At 40.4% G+C, this 16,199-nt stretch overlaps 1 protein-coding gene and 1 long non-coding RNA gene across 2 annotated transcripts; one reads left to right on the top strand and one right to left on the bottom strand.

The window, feature by feature from the left end:
* The first annotated feature begins 9,530 nt into the window (after nt 1-9,530).
* On the top strand, nt 9,531-10,008 carry LOC144704515 (uncharacterized). The gene is made up of 2 exons (XR_013581827.1): nt 9,531-9,590; nt 9,749-10,008. It is a non-coding gene; the product is annotated as an uncharacterized LOC144704515 (long non-coding RNA).
* A 2,379-nt stretch (nt 10,009-12,387) lies between these two features.
* LOC144704947 (uncharacterized) lies at nt 12,388-15,945 on the bottom strand. Its single transcript, XM_078577533.1, has 3 exons — nt 15,627-15,945; nt 14,576-14,635; nt 12,388-12,861 (listed from the first exon to the last, which is right to left on the bottom strand). The coding sequence occupies exons 1-3, from the start codon at nt 15,835-15,837 to the stop codon at nt 12,482-12,484; spliced, it is 651 nt and encodes a 216-aa protein (XP_078433659.1). The 5' UTR covers nt 15,838-15,945; the 3' UTR covers nt 12,388-12,481.
* Between the last annotated feature and the right edge of the window lie 254 nt (nt 15,946-16,199).

The raw sequence follows: 16,199 nt of genomic DNA, 5'->3' as shown, positions 1-16,199 counted from the left end.
CGATGCCGGCCGGCGACCAAATTAGCACCGCCAAATTGTGCTGCCCAATCGCGCCCTGAGAACCATCATTTGGTCGAGTGCCACTCTTGTCGTGATCTTCGACTCCTCTTAGCTGGTAAGCGCTCGATCAATCTCAGGCGACAGCGTTCGTGCCCTGCCACTCCAACGACTCATCCAACTCGGAGCAATAACTTGCCGCCCCGGCTGCATTCCGGCCGCCGTTTGCTCGCACCCACTGTCCGCCCCCGTCCAAATCGTTGTATGATCCAGACGCATAGCCAGACCTGGTGGTTTCTTGAGTGTCGCACTGCCGCTACTCTTCTCCCTCGTTCCATCCCTGACTCCTCCGACCTTTACATAGAGCTCCGGCAGCACCGCCACTCGTCGAGCCACCGTGATCTCTCCGGCGACTCTCTGTCCTACCCATTTCGAATGCCATCGACCGTCGACAACACTGCACAACGAGGCGCGCACCGACGAGGTACGCCGTCCACTCCCGCTACACGTTCAATTATCATTTGCAGTATATTTTCGTCTTGGCTCCACTACGCTCGGGCTAGGTAGGTGAGAGAGATAAATTGAAAGAAACTAGGACTTTTGAGTGTCTTATTGGTACAGACGAGTATGTCCGTTACGTGTGAGCCCTATGGATAGATTCCGTTCGGCCGTAGACGCCTTTGTCGCTCTGATGAGGTTCGAGAGGCCACTGTCGCCGTCCCCGGCAACCCCGTCCAAGCTTGGAGCTCGGCGCCTCCCGCGAGTCAGAGCCTGCATGTACGACACGTAGGGTACTCATTTATTGCATCGTAGTCACATAACCTGTTATGGTTTCATCCATCGGACGACGACACCGTCGACGTTTGATACCATGATCATTTATCGGCGCCGAACCATCATATTCGGTGTCGACCGGATGACGTCCCCGATGACGTCCGACATCAATGGGTGTAAATGAGGGAGTAAGAGGGGCAAAGATTTAAAAGGAAGATGGTGGATGGAGGAGATGAGTGAGCAGATAGATGGGGAAGATACTGGTTTAGGGTTTTTGATATAACACATGGCATTATTGTGACAACATATATAATATGTGATAGAGATAATATATGGTGATGGATGGTGATGATAAAGATGGTTCTGATCTAACTATGAATGTGATGGAGAAAAACCAATGTAAGGCAAGAGACTAACCTTAGATCTCTATGCTATTATAGGATCATGGCAATTTCCTAATCTAGATTAACCTCTCGTCTTCTCTATTTACCTTCTCTGAATACTGAATACACCAAGAAAACCCTTGATGGACCTTCAAAACATCATTCTCTTTTGATCTGCCTCTCTAGAAGAAAGTGATGTAAAAGTTAATTTTGAAAAATTATAGGGGCTCAGTTATAAATTCAACCATACTAATTAAGAGAAGAGAGAAAGACAGAGCTACCCACTAAATTTCAGCTCAATCAGCCATCTAGATCAACAGATATCAAACCTTGAAGATGGATAATGATTGGATCACGATGCCATGACTTTATTATTTTAATGACTGGATAATGCGAATCATTAATGGGACTTAATTATTGGTTGATGCCTGTCATTGATTGGGATAATCTATTAGCCGTTGCTCAATGCATTGAAAGATGAATCAGAAGTGCCACAATAAATAGTCATTAGTCACATGCTCATGTGATGTTGTTGTGTGAACTCCACGTGCAAGTCTCTAAATATTGGCTCATTTTTTATTTCCCTTCATAGTGATAAGTAAACCTTGACAAACCTTGAACACTCGATTATTGGCCCAAATTATAACATCCATTTGTCAAATGGATTAGTAACTAAAATAGGTTTGGATGCAAAGCCAATTCTTGCAGAACCAAGAATGAAACTTCATATTTTTCATGCCAGATAATGAATTAGTAACTAAATCCAATTGCCAAGAATTTCTAATTGCTTTTGTTTTTTTATTTTTGGGAATGGGATGTTTTATTTACATACATGGAGCACATTCCCAGCACTTTCACCACCTCATCAAACATATAAATCTTTATGTTTGGAATGCTAACAATCTTGTAATCAATTTTTCTCATTGAAGTCATTCCTCTCAAATGCCTATGAGAGTCAAAATAGTCATCAAACATACAGATATGGTAAGAGCAGCCATAATGAGAAATCCATATGTTCGTAACCTTTATAACTGCAATCATGGTAGAATAGACGTCACCATTTTCACTATCACCCGCTTTGTTATGTTTGCCGAACTCAATAGTCCACCGATTGACTTAATGCCACTTAATTTCAAAAAATCCCTCGTCAAGTGCCCCTTTGCTTAGGTCTTATATGATTTCTGTCTTTTCTAACAGTTGGCCCTTGACATGAACCAAGCCATCTTCTTTTCTACCAATACTTGCTCTCTCCATCGATAGACCTCTTTTTGTATGCCTTTCACAATTAAATCTTGACTTTTGACACTATCAGACTAAAATAGTCTTCTGTCAAACTCCATCAGCCTACAAGTTGCGTCATGAAGACTGAACAATTCTTTTCCATGAAGCATAATCATTACAAAGTTCTCGCGCTCGTTAGGCAAACAAATCTACAATATTTTTTATAATTCATCCTCAAAATTAATACTATTCAACATAAATACTTTAGAAATTATTAATCTGATAATGGAGTTTGGTACCTTTCACCAGCAGAAGGCCAAAAGACTTCACCTTCAACAAAACCTCGCTCATAGACATCTTTCATGCATATTGTGCGTCAACTAATCTTAAACTTATGTCTAGCGCGATATCAAAAATATTATTTCTCGGGCCATCTGAAAACCACTGACGACTATAGTTCCGGATCATCCCGGACGTGGACGAAGGATGAGACGGGACAAATTTTGTCCCGTCCTATGTCCATTGGAAGTTCATGGATGAAGGACAGGATGGTTTTTTTGTCCAACAGTAAAAAAAACTGCCCGTCCAAAAATCTTGGGACGGTTTTTCTTCCCATCCACACAAAAAACCATTCGTCCTTCGTCACTGACGAAAAATAAAAATAATAATTTTTAATATTCTGAACATTTTGTTTCCCCCGCTCGAAAGTCAAAACCTAGGTTTACAAACCATTGGCCCTTTTGGAAGTTGGAAACAAGAAGAAGACAACCCCCCCCCAAGGCGCATGGCGATCCTCCACACCCTCCCCGGAGAAACCAGCTCGGTGGCGAGTAACATTCATGCTCCCGACAACCCTCTATGCCCATTCGCATCATTGGAGTTCGCTTTCCCGAGACCCCGACGTCGAGGTATGTTCGCATCCTTATAACTGGCCCATGTTGATAAACCTTCATGATTCAATTATTCTGTCATCTTAATTAGAAATTGTACGTTATAATTTCTTATTACTGGTTTGCGATGAGAGATCGGAATTACTTTTAATTTCTTATATCTGGTTCTAACTTGATTTCCGCCAATTACTTTTAACTTAATTGATTCGATAAGCATCTGTTGTGGGGCATTCTTTGATCAGCGTTCTGTAATTTTGGTGAGCATATGTTCCTGATAAACAATCGACTGACGAATTTTTTGTAAATTATGGAGGGTAGTCTGAAATTTGGATATTGCAGTTCTCTGGTGCTGTCGGTTTTAAACTTTTCCTGTAAAATACTCTAATATTTTTGTGTAATCTGCATAATTATATCAATGAGGTCTTATTTTTTCATCCCATGGAGCTGTCAATACATCCTAATCAGAAGAGAAAAGTCTTTATGAGAGTCAAAGATTTGACTCTCATGGATGCCGTTTTCTCTAATGGCGGAAATAATTAAATCTTAATTTATAAAATGAAAAACACGATGCTTTGGATGACTCTGTTTTTGAAATATTATTGAACTTGTTTCGTACTGTCAAACTGTGAAATCAGATGTTTACAAAATATCTCTCTGGAAGGACGAGGATCTGCAACTTGTTACTTCAGTTTCTAACTTGATTTCCGCCAATTACTTTTAACTTAATTGATTCGATAAGCATCTGTTGTGGGGCATTCTTTGATCAGCGTTCTGTAATTTTGGTGAGCATATGTTCCTGATAAACAATCGACTGACGAATTTTTTGTAAATTATGGAGGGTAGTCCGAAATTTGGATATTGCAGTTCTCTGGTGCTGTCGGTTTTAAACTTTTCCTGTAAAATACTCTAATATTTTTGTGTAATCTGCATAATTATATCAATGAGGTCTTATTTTTTCATCCCATGGAGCTGTCAATACATCCTAATCAGAAGAGAAAAGTCTTTATGAGAGTCAAAGATTTGACTCTCATGGATGCCGTTTTCTCTAATGGCGGAAATAATTAAGTCTTAATTTATAAAATGAAAAACACGATGCTTTGGATGACTCTGTTTTTGAAATATTATTGAACTTGTTTCGTACTGTCAAACTGTGAAATCAGATGTTTACAAAATATCTTTGGAAGGACGAGGGTCTGCAACTTGTTACTTCAGTTCACTGAAATTTATCATTCCAGTAAATTATGTTTTAATGATGTTTTTTAATTGGCATGCTTTTTATCAATCATTCACATTGATTTTGGTTTTTTTTTAATTTGGAGTTTCTTTTTATGACAGTACGGAGAGAAGAAGGGTATTGTTTTGTTTTATAATGGTTAAAGGTGCCGATATGGGCGGGGTCAAAAATTTTGGGAGAATTATATTGTTCTACTTTTGGTGGATTTATTTTCTTTGGAGAATTGTATTATTTGATTTTAATAATATAAGTGTGGTTATTGATTGTGGTGTTTTGAAATTGAGTTTCATGTATTATTATACTTTTGGAATAGTACCGGTTATGACTTTATATATCATGAAAAGGACGCTACAAGACAATATGAAGGCATGTGCTTAAGTAAGCTAATTAAATTTGACCTAGGATTCTTAAAACTTTAAACTGTTAAAAAATCAGAAATGCTTTTAAGTACGTGTTAAGTCGTTTGGATTTTTTAAAAATATTTTATGTTTTTATAGGATTGGTGAAAATGTTAGTGAACCAACCATGGTAATTGTAAATTTAAGTTGCTCAGAGCAATACAGAAGCATTAATCTTGTGCTTCTTTTTTGTTTCTGAAATTCCAGTTCGACGGATTTTAATCATAAATGTAAGTCACATGCATTTTACAAATGATTGTGTCTTGTGAATTACCTTAGTAGAGTAATGGAGTCTACATCTGCCACCACCCCAAAATCGATGGCTAGGGCTATGATGTCGATGTCCGCGGAGTGCATCCCAGTAGAGGTTGATCACAACATCTCAACTCATAGCGGAAGACGCAATTGGTCTAAAGTTTTAGATTGATTTGTTGAAGTTGCCCCGAACGAGTACCAGTGCACGTTATGTCAAGTAGAGAACCCCACCCGTAAGGTCATCATCAAGAGGAATAAAAATAAGAACACAAACATATTTTGGAGACATCTGAAGAAGGCACACCATAAATTTCACGATGAAATTAAGGGACTGAAGATGAAGCAGAGAACCATTCTCTACTACGAAATACTCTGCCACAAGTTGTACTTACGCAGCATCACCATGGCGCAGACGAAGGAAGAGTTCTTTAGATTCATCTGTGACAACGATCTTCCTTGGCGTCTTGTGAAGAAGAAATCCTATTGGTTCTACGAAACACATATGGTTGGGGATATCCCTGGTCCGGATGCGGTCAAGGCGACGGCTGAAAGGATGTACAAAGAAGCCCAAGGGAAGCTGGTGGAGATGTTTGTCGACGTCTCCAACGTCTCACTTACCGTAGATGCTTGGACATCCCAAAATAACCTGGCCCTTCTAGGTGTCACTGCCCACTGGATCCACACCAACTGGAAGCTCTGTGAGTTTCTTCTTGGTCTATGACACATCAAGGGACACCATTGCGACACGAATTTGGCGAGGATCGTCGTGGAAGTTGCGTGTGAATACGGCATCGAGTCGAAGCTATGTGCCCTCACCATGGACAATGATTCCAACAGCAGAACGATGATGGCCTCCATTGTAGATCAATTGAAGATTGTAAACCCCCAATTCACTATGGACCGACATGTACCATGCGTTGCCCATGTGCTGAACCTCGTAGTCCATGCCGGACTCAAGGTTATTCGCAATCCATAACCTCCTAGAAGTAATATGTTACGTGTCTGAGATCTTCACACATATACACCGTTGGACACGAATGACCCAACCGATTCACAGGTCGACGAAGATATTGTGGCGATATTTGCACCTTTGGGACAAGCAATTTCACGTGTGAGAGCCATTGTCAATGCCATTCAGGGATCCACGCAGCGTAGGGAGAAATATGTTGATATGTGCAAAATGTTCGAGCTCCCTGATCCGAACAAGATAAAGGTCAACTGCTCAACGCGTTGGAACTCCACTTTCACTAAGTTAAAGCGTGCTCTTGGTAAGAAATAGGTTTTGGACCATATGGCTTTGAGGTTCCTTTCGACGTCCACTAGAGATTATGGCCTATGTCAGGAGGACTGGCTGTTGATTCATGAATACATGTGCATCCTCGGCCCACTATGCCAGGGTACTGACTTTGTGTGTTCAACGAAAAAATTGCCAATAACTGAAGTAGCGTCATTGGTCGCGGAGCTGAAGAATCACCTTGAGCAGGCTACTAACAATGCAGGGGCAGCATTGGATGATGAGTGGTGGGATGCCCTACGGTCTGTGTGTGGTGCTATGCATAACAAGTTGATGCAGTATGTACTGGTTCTTCGGGGCAATAATACCGTCACTACAGAGGCGACATTGGATCCATTCTCTAAATTAGAGGTTGTACATCCGTCATGTCATCAAAGTGTGCTTTCCTATCTTGGTGGTCTTTTGGATTATCCATCTAGCACAAAAGCATATGAATGTGACTTCAAGCAAGGAGAGTTGTTGGAAAGTCATCGTCGGACACAATATGTTTCATCTAAGCAGCAATATACACGTCCGTGCAGTCGTCATCAACCACGCTCAACCTTGAGGCAAGAGCTGGATAAGTATCTAAACATCCCATGCAGGGAGGAGGAGGATAATCCTCTAAGTTGGTGGAAGGATATCGGGACGCGGTACTTCTCTATGAAACGATATCTCTATTTTAATATTTCTCTGGTTCTCTTATTGGCTAAAGCTACGTTTCCCATCTGTTTATTCATGTCAGATCTCAAGGCTACTCATTTGTGCCTTTAGTCAATCAGTAGATCCATGCCCGTACTGCGTAAAAACTCTTTCACTTATATTTATTTGTAAGCTAATGAGTACCATGTTTGCGTAACATGACTATATATAATTATCTCACATATCTATGAAGCTTGAGACGCCTAGATCAAGTAGCCAAATGATAGCAAAATTGATTCCCTACAAGAAGATCTGGTCATTTAATTTTTTTGGTCTTATTTGTCCATTGTGATTCATTTCATTTCTTCTGTTATGCAAATCTAATCTTGGGTTGTTGTTCATGGCAGGATTTAACACTCCTCGGACCATGTGATGGCCTCTCCCAACCTCACATTGCCTTGTACCTCTCCCTCATTCAAACATCTTCCCGTACGGTGTTGCTGTTTTCTGGAATTTTTAGAGATGCATTCAAAATTTTTATTGCCTAATGTTTTTTCAACCAAGCATTTACTCTCACATTCTCGTTTTTAATCCTATATTGGAAATTAGTTTGAGGAATATTTGAATAATTAAATCGTAGAAGGACACAATTGTAATAAAAACTGGGCATCTTCTCTCTTCTTTTAGAGAGAGAACGAACAGATCCATTCATCTGGAGATGCCAAAGTGGGTATGTGGCTGCAGGAGGGAGCAACAGCCATCGTTGTCCCCAGCGTCTCAACTCTGAGACGAAGGAACAACCCAATCAAGATTCAAAGCTTACTGATTTACCTTGGTACTTCACTTCCATCTTGATTATTTTTTACTGTAATTCACCTACCAACCCATGAAAATCTCTAAAACTCTTCATTAAATTTCATGTTTTGGTAGGTGTACAACAATAAAAATGAATTAAAAATAATTGTATAATGCTAGGGATTAAATAATGAATTTTTATTGCATTATCTGGGAATTTAATCTAGGGAGAAACAGAATATGAAATTCTTATTCTACCCATAATTATCTGTCAAATTTTACATTTAAGCGTGAAAATAATAAAATAAGATGATAATGACATGTATAAAAATAAATTATAATCTCAATTAATGAGAGATTAAATATTGCCTTCTCCACGTTTTATTGGAAATCCACAAATTATTTTGGTAATTTAATTATTTAATTCTTTTTTTTTGTCCAGATTCGTCTGTCAATCGTTCGGGACGTCCTGACGGACGATTTTTCGTCCCAAGGGACTAAAACCATCCCGTTCGGTCGTCCCTGGGACAAATATTCGTCCCAAAAATCGTCCATTCTCATGGACAGGACGATTTTTTTGTCCCCGGGTGAAAAAACCGTCCCGTCCACGTCCCCGCACTATATTGACGACAGCCGACATCATGGTCATTCAGATCTTCAGATCACGATAGACCAATCACTTTATCAGTTCTCCCAATCACGGAGGATGGGGTCAAGATTAGACCTATCAGACCCTCATCCAAAATAAGTCAACACGTCCTCGTAGCTATAAGTGCTTTGACTCAGATGATGATATTGAATTTAACGTTTCTGTTGACATTGATGTTGACTTTGACTTTGGTTTGTCGTTGACTTTATTTTTTGGCTTTGACGTTGACTTTGATGTTTTGTCTGACTGAACGAGAGAAAAAAAACTATTTAAACCCCGCCCTCCTTGTTCAGTACTTTTCTCACGCAGTATAGATCAGATCAACGTTCCCGAAAGCTCGCGGAGAGGGATTGCTGATTGGAGAAGACGCTGTAGCAATTCCGATCGAATTCAGGCTTGATCGAGCTTCATTGATCGCGTTGCAAAGCTTCTCGGAATAGTAGATCGATCGATTTTGCGCCTTCTTCTCGAATATCCCTGCAGCTAGGGTTCGAGGTTTTCCGAGGCAATGGAAGAACGAGAAGATCAATCCTCGCTGTTCGAGCTCTGCGCGATCGTCCTCGGCATGTTGCGATCTGGCGGTAATCCGGATCGTAGCCGAGGAGAGGTAATTCGGAATTCGTTGCCGGAGTTGCAGAGTCCGCGACCTCGGATTTCGCCGATGGAGTTCGTTTATTTGATGCTCGGGATATCGCTTTCGTTGATGCTGAGCGGTTCTGCGACCTTTATGATTGGATTCGTGTTGATGCCTTGGATCGTTGGAATGGCGATGTTCTTGATCTTTTGTCAATTTGTGTCGAATTTGTCAGCAGTTGGCTGGTCAGTCGTTTGCTCTACCCCGATGTGGGAGAGATCCTCTAGAAATGAGATCTAAGGTTAGACGGAGCACAGGCTTCCCCATTTAGACCCTGTTTTCCGTTATTTCAGTTAATCCGATGATCGTGATGGAATATTGATTCTCACGATCAAAGAAACGGTAAAAATCTTTTGATTAATATATCTACTAATCGCTCGCCATGCTCAGGAGGAACTAATCGAGATCGATAGATCACCGAGGAAAGAACTATGACAATCCCCAGGTTTGTTTCCAATTCCTCAGTTTATTATACGAATTCTCTCATAGCTTTTCCCGGCAAATACTGTGATATTAATCCAACAGTGATCACAAATTTCATAATAACTTCCTACTTTTCTCCTGGAAAACATTTGATCAATATCGCCCGAAACCTTATTTCAGATGCCAGGTACGGACAAATATTGAATATCTGCCTGATATTGGATATTGGGACAAATACTGTGGGGGCCAGGACGTGGTATGTGCCTGTACCAGATATTGGAATCTGATATCTAGATGTCAGATTATTTTTTAAGGTATCATTGTCCCTTGTGGAAGAAAAAACAAAAAAAATACGTTTATAAAACCTTAGTTTGTAACCTTAACAGACAACTCCGCTTGAGTATTCATAATGGAAAATCGACTTTGGCTGACTTTAATCAGTTGAATCTGGTTCAAGATACAAAGTCCACTGTTGCCTCTGGCCACTGTCTACTAGCTGTCGGTTTTGCAATGTAATGTTTATATTATTATGTATGTAAATGATATAGTGTTATCTTTCCACATTATTGTAACATAGCATGTACATTATTATTGACATGTCCAATATTTGAAAAACCAGTATCTGACTCAAATATATAGAACTGTCATTTATCCCTGGGGACCTGGACAGATAACAACATCTAATTTTGGTACTGTAGCAACCGATATCGGAATTTTCCGGTTACTGATTTCTCGTATGAAGTCCGTCCAGATATCATCATTTGATTTTGGGTAGATGATGGGTGAATACTACTCACTAACGTTAACGAGCGTTGATAATGTTGCCATTGACGGGATTCATCTATGGCATGGTGCTTCCAATGGTATAAGTGAAGTATGCACTCTTGGGTAGATATTAGGCGTGATATTTCAATCATACGTTGTGATCTTGACAAAATCGTATCCTTAGATCAATGTTCTTGTGTTTTCTTCACTGCAGCCTCTGTGAAGTATTTTAATGAGTACCTTGTGTGCCTTCGAATATATCAACCAAGTTTTATAAGTTCATATCAACTTAACTTATTAATAAATTTGTACAATCCCTCTTTCAACCTCTTTGAGGCATTCTGTCGAACACCTCCAAGGTGTCTACTGAATTACCTCTATTTCTCCCTATTTCTCTAAAACCTTATAAAATACATAAAAAGATAGATGCATCCTATTTCGATCTCCTTTCGGGCATTTTGGCGAACACATCCAGGGTGTTCGACAGAACTACCCTTACCTCTCGATTTTCTACTATAAAATGCATATATATATAATATAAAACATATAAATATATGAACTATATAATAAATGATATAACTATATAAGACATGTTCTGGAAGTATAGGCGACCTTATGTTAATATTTATACTCTTTAAGTACTATTACTAGTGCCCTTCTCTACTCTTTATTTCTTCTCTCTTTTATTCTTCCTCTTGCTTCTTATTATAATAACTATCTAGCTAAGAATAAAATTAATCAACTCCTTACACCTTATTAAGAATAAAATTACTCTTCCCTGAGTACTTTAATCTTTATAATCATTATTTTGATACTTACCTCCAATCTAAGATATAACTTATTAATAATTAAATAAACATCCCCCTATCTTCTGTCATTATTATACTGATATATCTATATTATTGGTCTTATCTACTCCTTTGCTACCTATATTAATAACATCCTTAACTGTATTACCTAATATCTTGCTTCTTTATTATTTCTAGTACCTGTATATATATATATAGATACGATATCTGATATTCTCCCCTATCTAGTTCTTTTATTCACCTAAGTATTAACTACCCATTTCTTTTTATACTTTCTATCATTATTATTGTTGCTTGCTAACCAGTAACTCAATTATTAAATACACCTCTATAAGCCAACCCCTGTGGAGACAACCTTACTCTAACTATACTTATGAGTGACTTTATATCATTTATCAAAATTATTTAGTATTAGGCAAATTAAAATACAACAACATAAAAAATTAACACGCAATTTGCCTTCATCATCACTCCGACTCTTTCACTCCCTCACTCTCTCACTATCTCATTTCTTCTCCCTCGCTCATTCTCTCGGTCTCCCATCTCTCCTCACTCTGTCAACCACCCACTATTTCACTTTCTGATATCTTCTCTCTCTCTATATATATATATATTCTCTCGTTCTTCTTACTTTCTCTCTTTTAGTGTTGACTAGACAATTTAACAGGATTGAGACAGAATGAAGACCAAGACCCGAGAGAACTGCAGGTCTAGGTTTAGGTTTTTGTTAAAACGGAAGCAAGACAGTACAGTGCCCTTCCATAGTTGAAATAAGATGACTGTTATTGGACATCGTGAAGTTTTGGATTTAGGGTAACATATCTGATTACAGATATAGTTCTGGATCATCCGGGACGTGGACGATGGACGGGGTGGGACACAGATCATTCCGTCCAACGTCCAGAATCAATGCAGGGACGCATGTGGGATGATTTTTTGTTGCACGTGGTCGAAGGTCTCGGGACGAATTTCCGCCCCAATTTTCGTCCAACCTCAGGGAGGGGACGAGTTTTTCGTACCTGCACTATAAATACGAAAAAACCGTCCCGCATCCCTGCACTATAAATACGGATAAAGTAGTGTCATTTACTGTTACTCATCATCGATAGCATAATTGGAACAAAAAACTCTCAACAGCATCGTAAAATTCACCCCGATATCATGGATTCGGATTTTACCGTAAACGTAAATCCGAGAGAACTCCCTCCTTTGACAATTTTTTTTTGGGGGCAGAAACAAAGCGAATTGAGGAAAAACGAAGATCGCGGCGACGAACAGGCACCGAAATCACCGAAATTATATATTCAGATGGGGATTGAAGAATCGGGGAGAGGGGGATCTAGCCGGTGTAGAAGTGGATGTCGAGGGCGACGACGAACAGGCTGTAGAGGCCGAAGAAGAGGAGAGTGTGGACGAAGACGGCCCGGCCGCTGGTGGCGAAGGTGCCGAACTCGACGCGCTTGTCGTTGCCGGGAAGCGTGAAGAGCAGCCCCGGCGATAGCAGAACGAAGAGCACCAGCCCGAATACCACCGGCGCCCAATCCCCCATTCTCTCTCTAACCTTCTCTCTCTTCTTTCTCTCTCTGACGGTTGGGAATGCCCGGGAAGTGGTGGTGGTGTAGTGGGGGAGGCGACTTAAATTCAGGGTGTAATTTAAGTTTGCCCCCCGATGGGAGAAGTAAAGCTGATATGCCCCTCTTTCTTTCTCTCTCTCTAGACCTGTAATGAACTTGCAAGAGTTGAATTTGCAGTTCTCTCTCTCTCTTCTTTCTCTCTCTAACGGTTGGGAATGCCCGGGAAGTGGCGGTGTAGTGGGGGAGGGGACTCAAATTCTGGGTGTAATTTAAGTTTGCCCCTTGATGTTGGAAATAAAGCTGATATGCCCCTCTCTCTCTCTACCTGTTATTAACTTGCAAGGGTTGAATTTACAGTTTTTCTCTCTCTCTCTATCCCTTTCTCTCTCAAACGGTTGGGAATGCCGGGAAGTGGTGGTGGTGTAGGGGGGAAGGTGACTTAAATTCAGGGTGTAATTTAAGCTTGCCCCCCGATGTTGGAAATAAAGCTGATATGCCCCTCTTTCTCTCTCTATGACCTGTCACGTAGGAAAACTTGAAAGGGTCTAACTTGCAGTTTTCTCTCTCTAACCGTCTATCTCTCTCTTATTTCTCTCTCTAACCCTTGAGAAGGCCGGGGAAGTGGTGTAGTGGAGGAGGCGAGTTGAATTATGGGTGTAATTTAAGTTTGCCCCCTGATGAGAGAAATAAAGCTTATTTCTCTCTCTTCTCTCTCTTCTCTTTCTAACCCCCTCTCTCTTCTCTCTCTCTGGCCGTTGAGAATACCCGCGAAGTGGTGGTGTAGTGTGGGAGGCGACTTAAATTCTGGGTGTAATTTAAGTTTGCCCCCTGATGTTAGAAATGAAGCTGATATGCCCCTCTTTCTCTCTCCATAGACTTGTCACAGAGGTAAACTTGGAAGGGTTGAATTTGCAGTTTTTTCTCTCTCTTCTCTCTCTCTAACCCTTGGGAATGCCCCCGATGGTGCATAGTGGACGAGAGTCATGAGACGAGTTAAATCCTGGGTATAATTTAAATTTACCCCCTGATGTTATAAGTATAGCTGATATGCCCTTCTCTGTCTCTCTATGACCAACCTATTTGGGGGGAGTGAACTGTCACAGAGTAAAACTCGCAAGGGGCGAATTTGCAGTATTCTCTCTCTTCTCTCTCTCTCTAACCTTTGAAACGCCGGCAAAGTGGTGTGGTAGTGGGCGAGACAACGTAAATTTTGGGTATAATTTAAGTTTACCCCCCAATGTTAGAAACAAAACTGTTATGCCCCCTCTCTCTATAACCAACCATTGGATGGAATGACCTATCTCATGGGTAAACTTGCAAGGGTCGAATTTGCAGCTTCCTCTCTCTCTCTCTAACCATTGAGAATTCTGGAGTATAATTTAAGTTTACCCCCCAATGTTAAAAACAAAGCTGATAGGCCCCTCTCTCTATGACCAACCCATTATTGACGCGAGTGACTGTCACAGATGTATACTTGTAAGGGTCAAATTTGCTGTTTTACAGTCATGTGCAATCAGTTGGGCGCGAGAATGACTGCAATAATACTTAAATTATGGGTATAATTTAACCTGATAGATCCACTATCTCTCTCTATGACTAACCCATCGAGGGCATTGGACAGGTTAACTCGTAAGGGTCGAATTTGAGGTATAATTATTTATATTAATTTTAGCAATAAAGCATGGGCGGGTGCACTTTATTGTTAATTAATATGATAAATTATATTAATATGTATTATGTACAATAAAAACAAAGCTTTTATCTAGTATACTGATGAGAAAAGCAGTAAACACGCTTGATAGAACCACCTCTCTTTATGATCAACCAATTGGCACGAGAGCAACTGTCACGCAGCTAACTCGCAAGGGCCGAATTTACAGTGTTGCAATCTATGATCAGCCAATTCGGCATGAGAGTGACTGCCAGAAATTAAATTCTCAGAATAATTTAACCTTATACAACCCCCATAGAACTTACTTGCAGGGTACACTTTAACCTGATACAAAACCTGCTGTGTATATTTTAACTTTACCCCCTAATGTTAAAAACATTAGATTGATATGCCCCTCTTGTGGATCTCTCTCTCTCTCTGAGTATAATTTAACTTTACCCCTAATGTTTAAAACATTATATTGATATGCCCCTCTTGAGGATCTCTCTCTCTCTGGGTATAATTTAACTTTACCCCCTAATGTTAAAAAAATTAGACTGATATGCCCCTCTTGTGGATCTCTCTCTCTCTCTCTGCGTATAATTTAACTTTATCCCCTAATAATAAAAAACAAGGCCGATAAGCCCCTCTTAAAGGAGTCAGTTGTTCCCACGTGCCATTGAAGCCGTTTAATGGTGCCACGTGGCGGCTGAACCAACCGCCTACTTAAGATCCAACTTTCCACAGTTAATTGAAATTAATTTCCCACCAAACATTAATAGAAAAAAAATCATCGTATGGGTAATAATTTAATGTTCGGGGTTATTCATTCGATTGCGACTTCGTTGATGTTCACACTACGTTAGATTATCTATTAATTCGTTTTCTGATGAGTGCGATGATCAGTGGCCACGATATCGATATTAATTTTCCACCAAACATTAATAAAAAAATCGAGCTAATTCCCCGGCGAGCTCACTGGACTGAAACTGATCGCTAATCATTGGACCGTAATTTTAAATTTGGGGGTTTTTCTTCAATCCCAACTCCACAATTCTTCCGCCCAATAACGAATTAACAACGAAATTTCCAATCGGAGCTTCTCCGGAGAAATCCGTTGATTATCCGAGGCAATTGACAGAACGGGGGAGGAGGAAGAACGATCAAGCCCTAATTTCCGAGCAGGTAAATTACATTCAAGTGAAAGCAGCGATCGAAAACAAAATAAGCTCGGGCAATCGATCGGAGCCCTAAATTCTAAGTTCCGACGTACATGTGAACGCCGATGGCGACGAGGAAGATAGAGACGAGGGCGAAGTAGATGATGGCGTGGATCATGATCGAAGCGCCGCTGGTCTGGAAGGTGCCGAACTCCACGACTCGATTGTTGCCCGGCAACTGGATAAGCAGGCCAGGCGTGAGGAGGATGAACAACACCACCGCGATGAACACCGGCCCCCAATCCGCCATCTCCCGAAGCTTCCTTCGATCTTTGCAGCCGTCGAGAAGGGATTGAAGACGACGCGAGAAGAGATCTGACCGAAAAAACAGAGAAGAGATCGAGATTTATGAAATTTTCTGGGTCTCCTTACCCGGTATAATCTTTTATTTGCTGTGTGTCCTCGACCTTTCTTTTCTTTTATTTACTCCACTTTCATGGATTTATTTTGGGTTTTTTTTGGTTGGTAATGAGTCCTTATCTGCATTTATCTTGTTTTTCTGATGTAAAAGTAAGGGTATGTGGGCAACACACACTTTAATTCCTTGAAGTATTTTATTTATTAGCCCCTATACAAGTGAACTTGGGTGCCCACTTGCAGCATCCTCCTACA

The sequence above is a fragment of the Wolffia australiana genome, chromosome 6, assembly GCF_029677425.1.
Source record: "Wolffia australiana isolate 7733 chromosome 6, ASM2967742v1".
Taxonomy (NCBI): domain Eukaryota; kingdom Viridiplantae; phylum Streptophyta; class Magnoliopsida; order Alismatales; family Araceae; genus Wolffia; species Wolffia australiana.
Note: the sequence above shows the minus strand (reverse complement) of the source record. Positions and strands in the feature narration are given on the sequence as shown.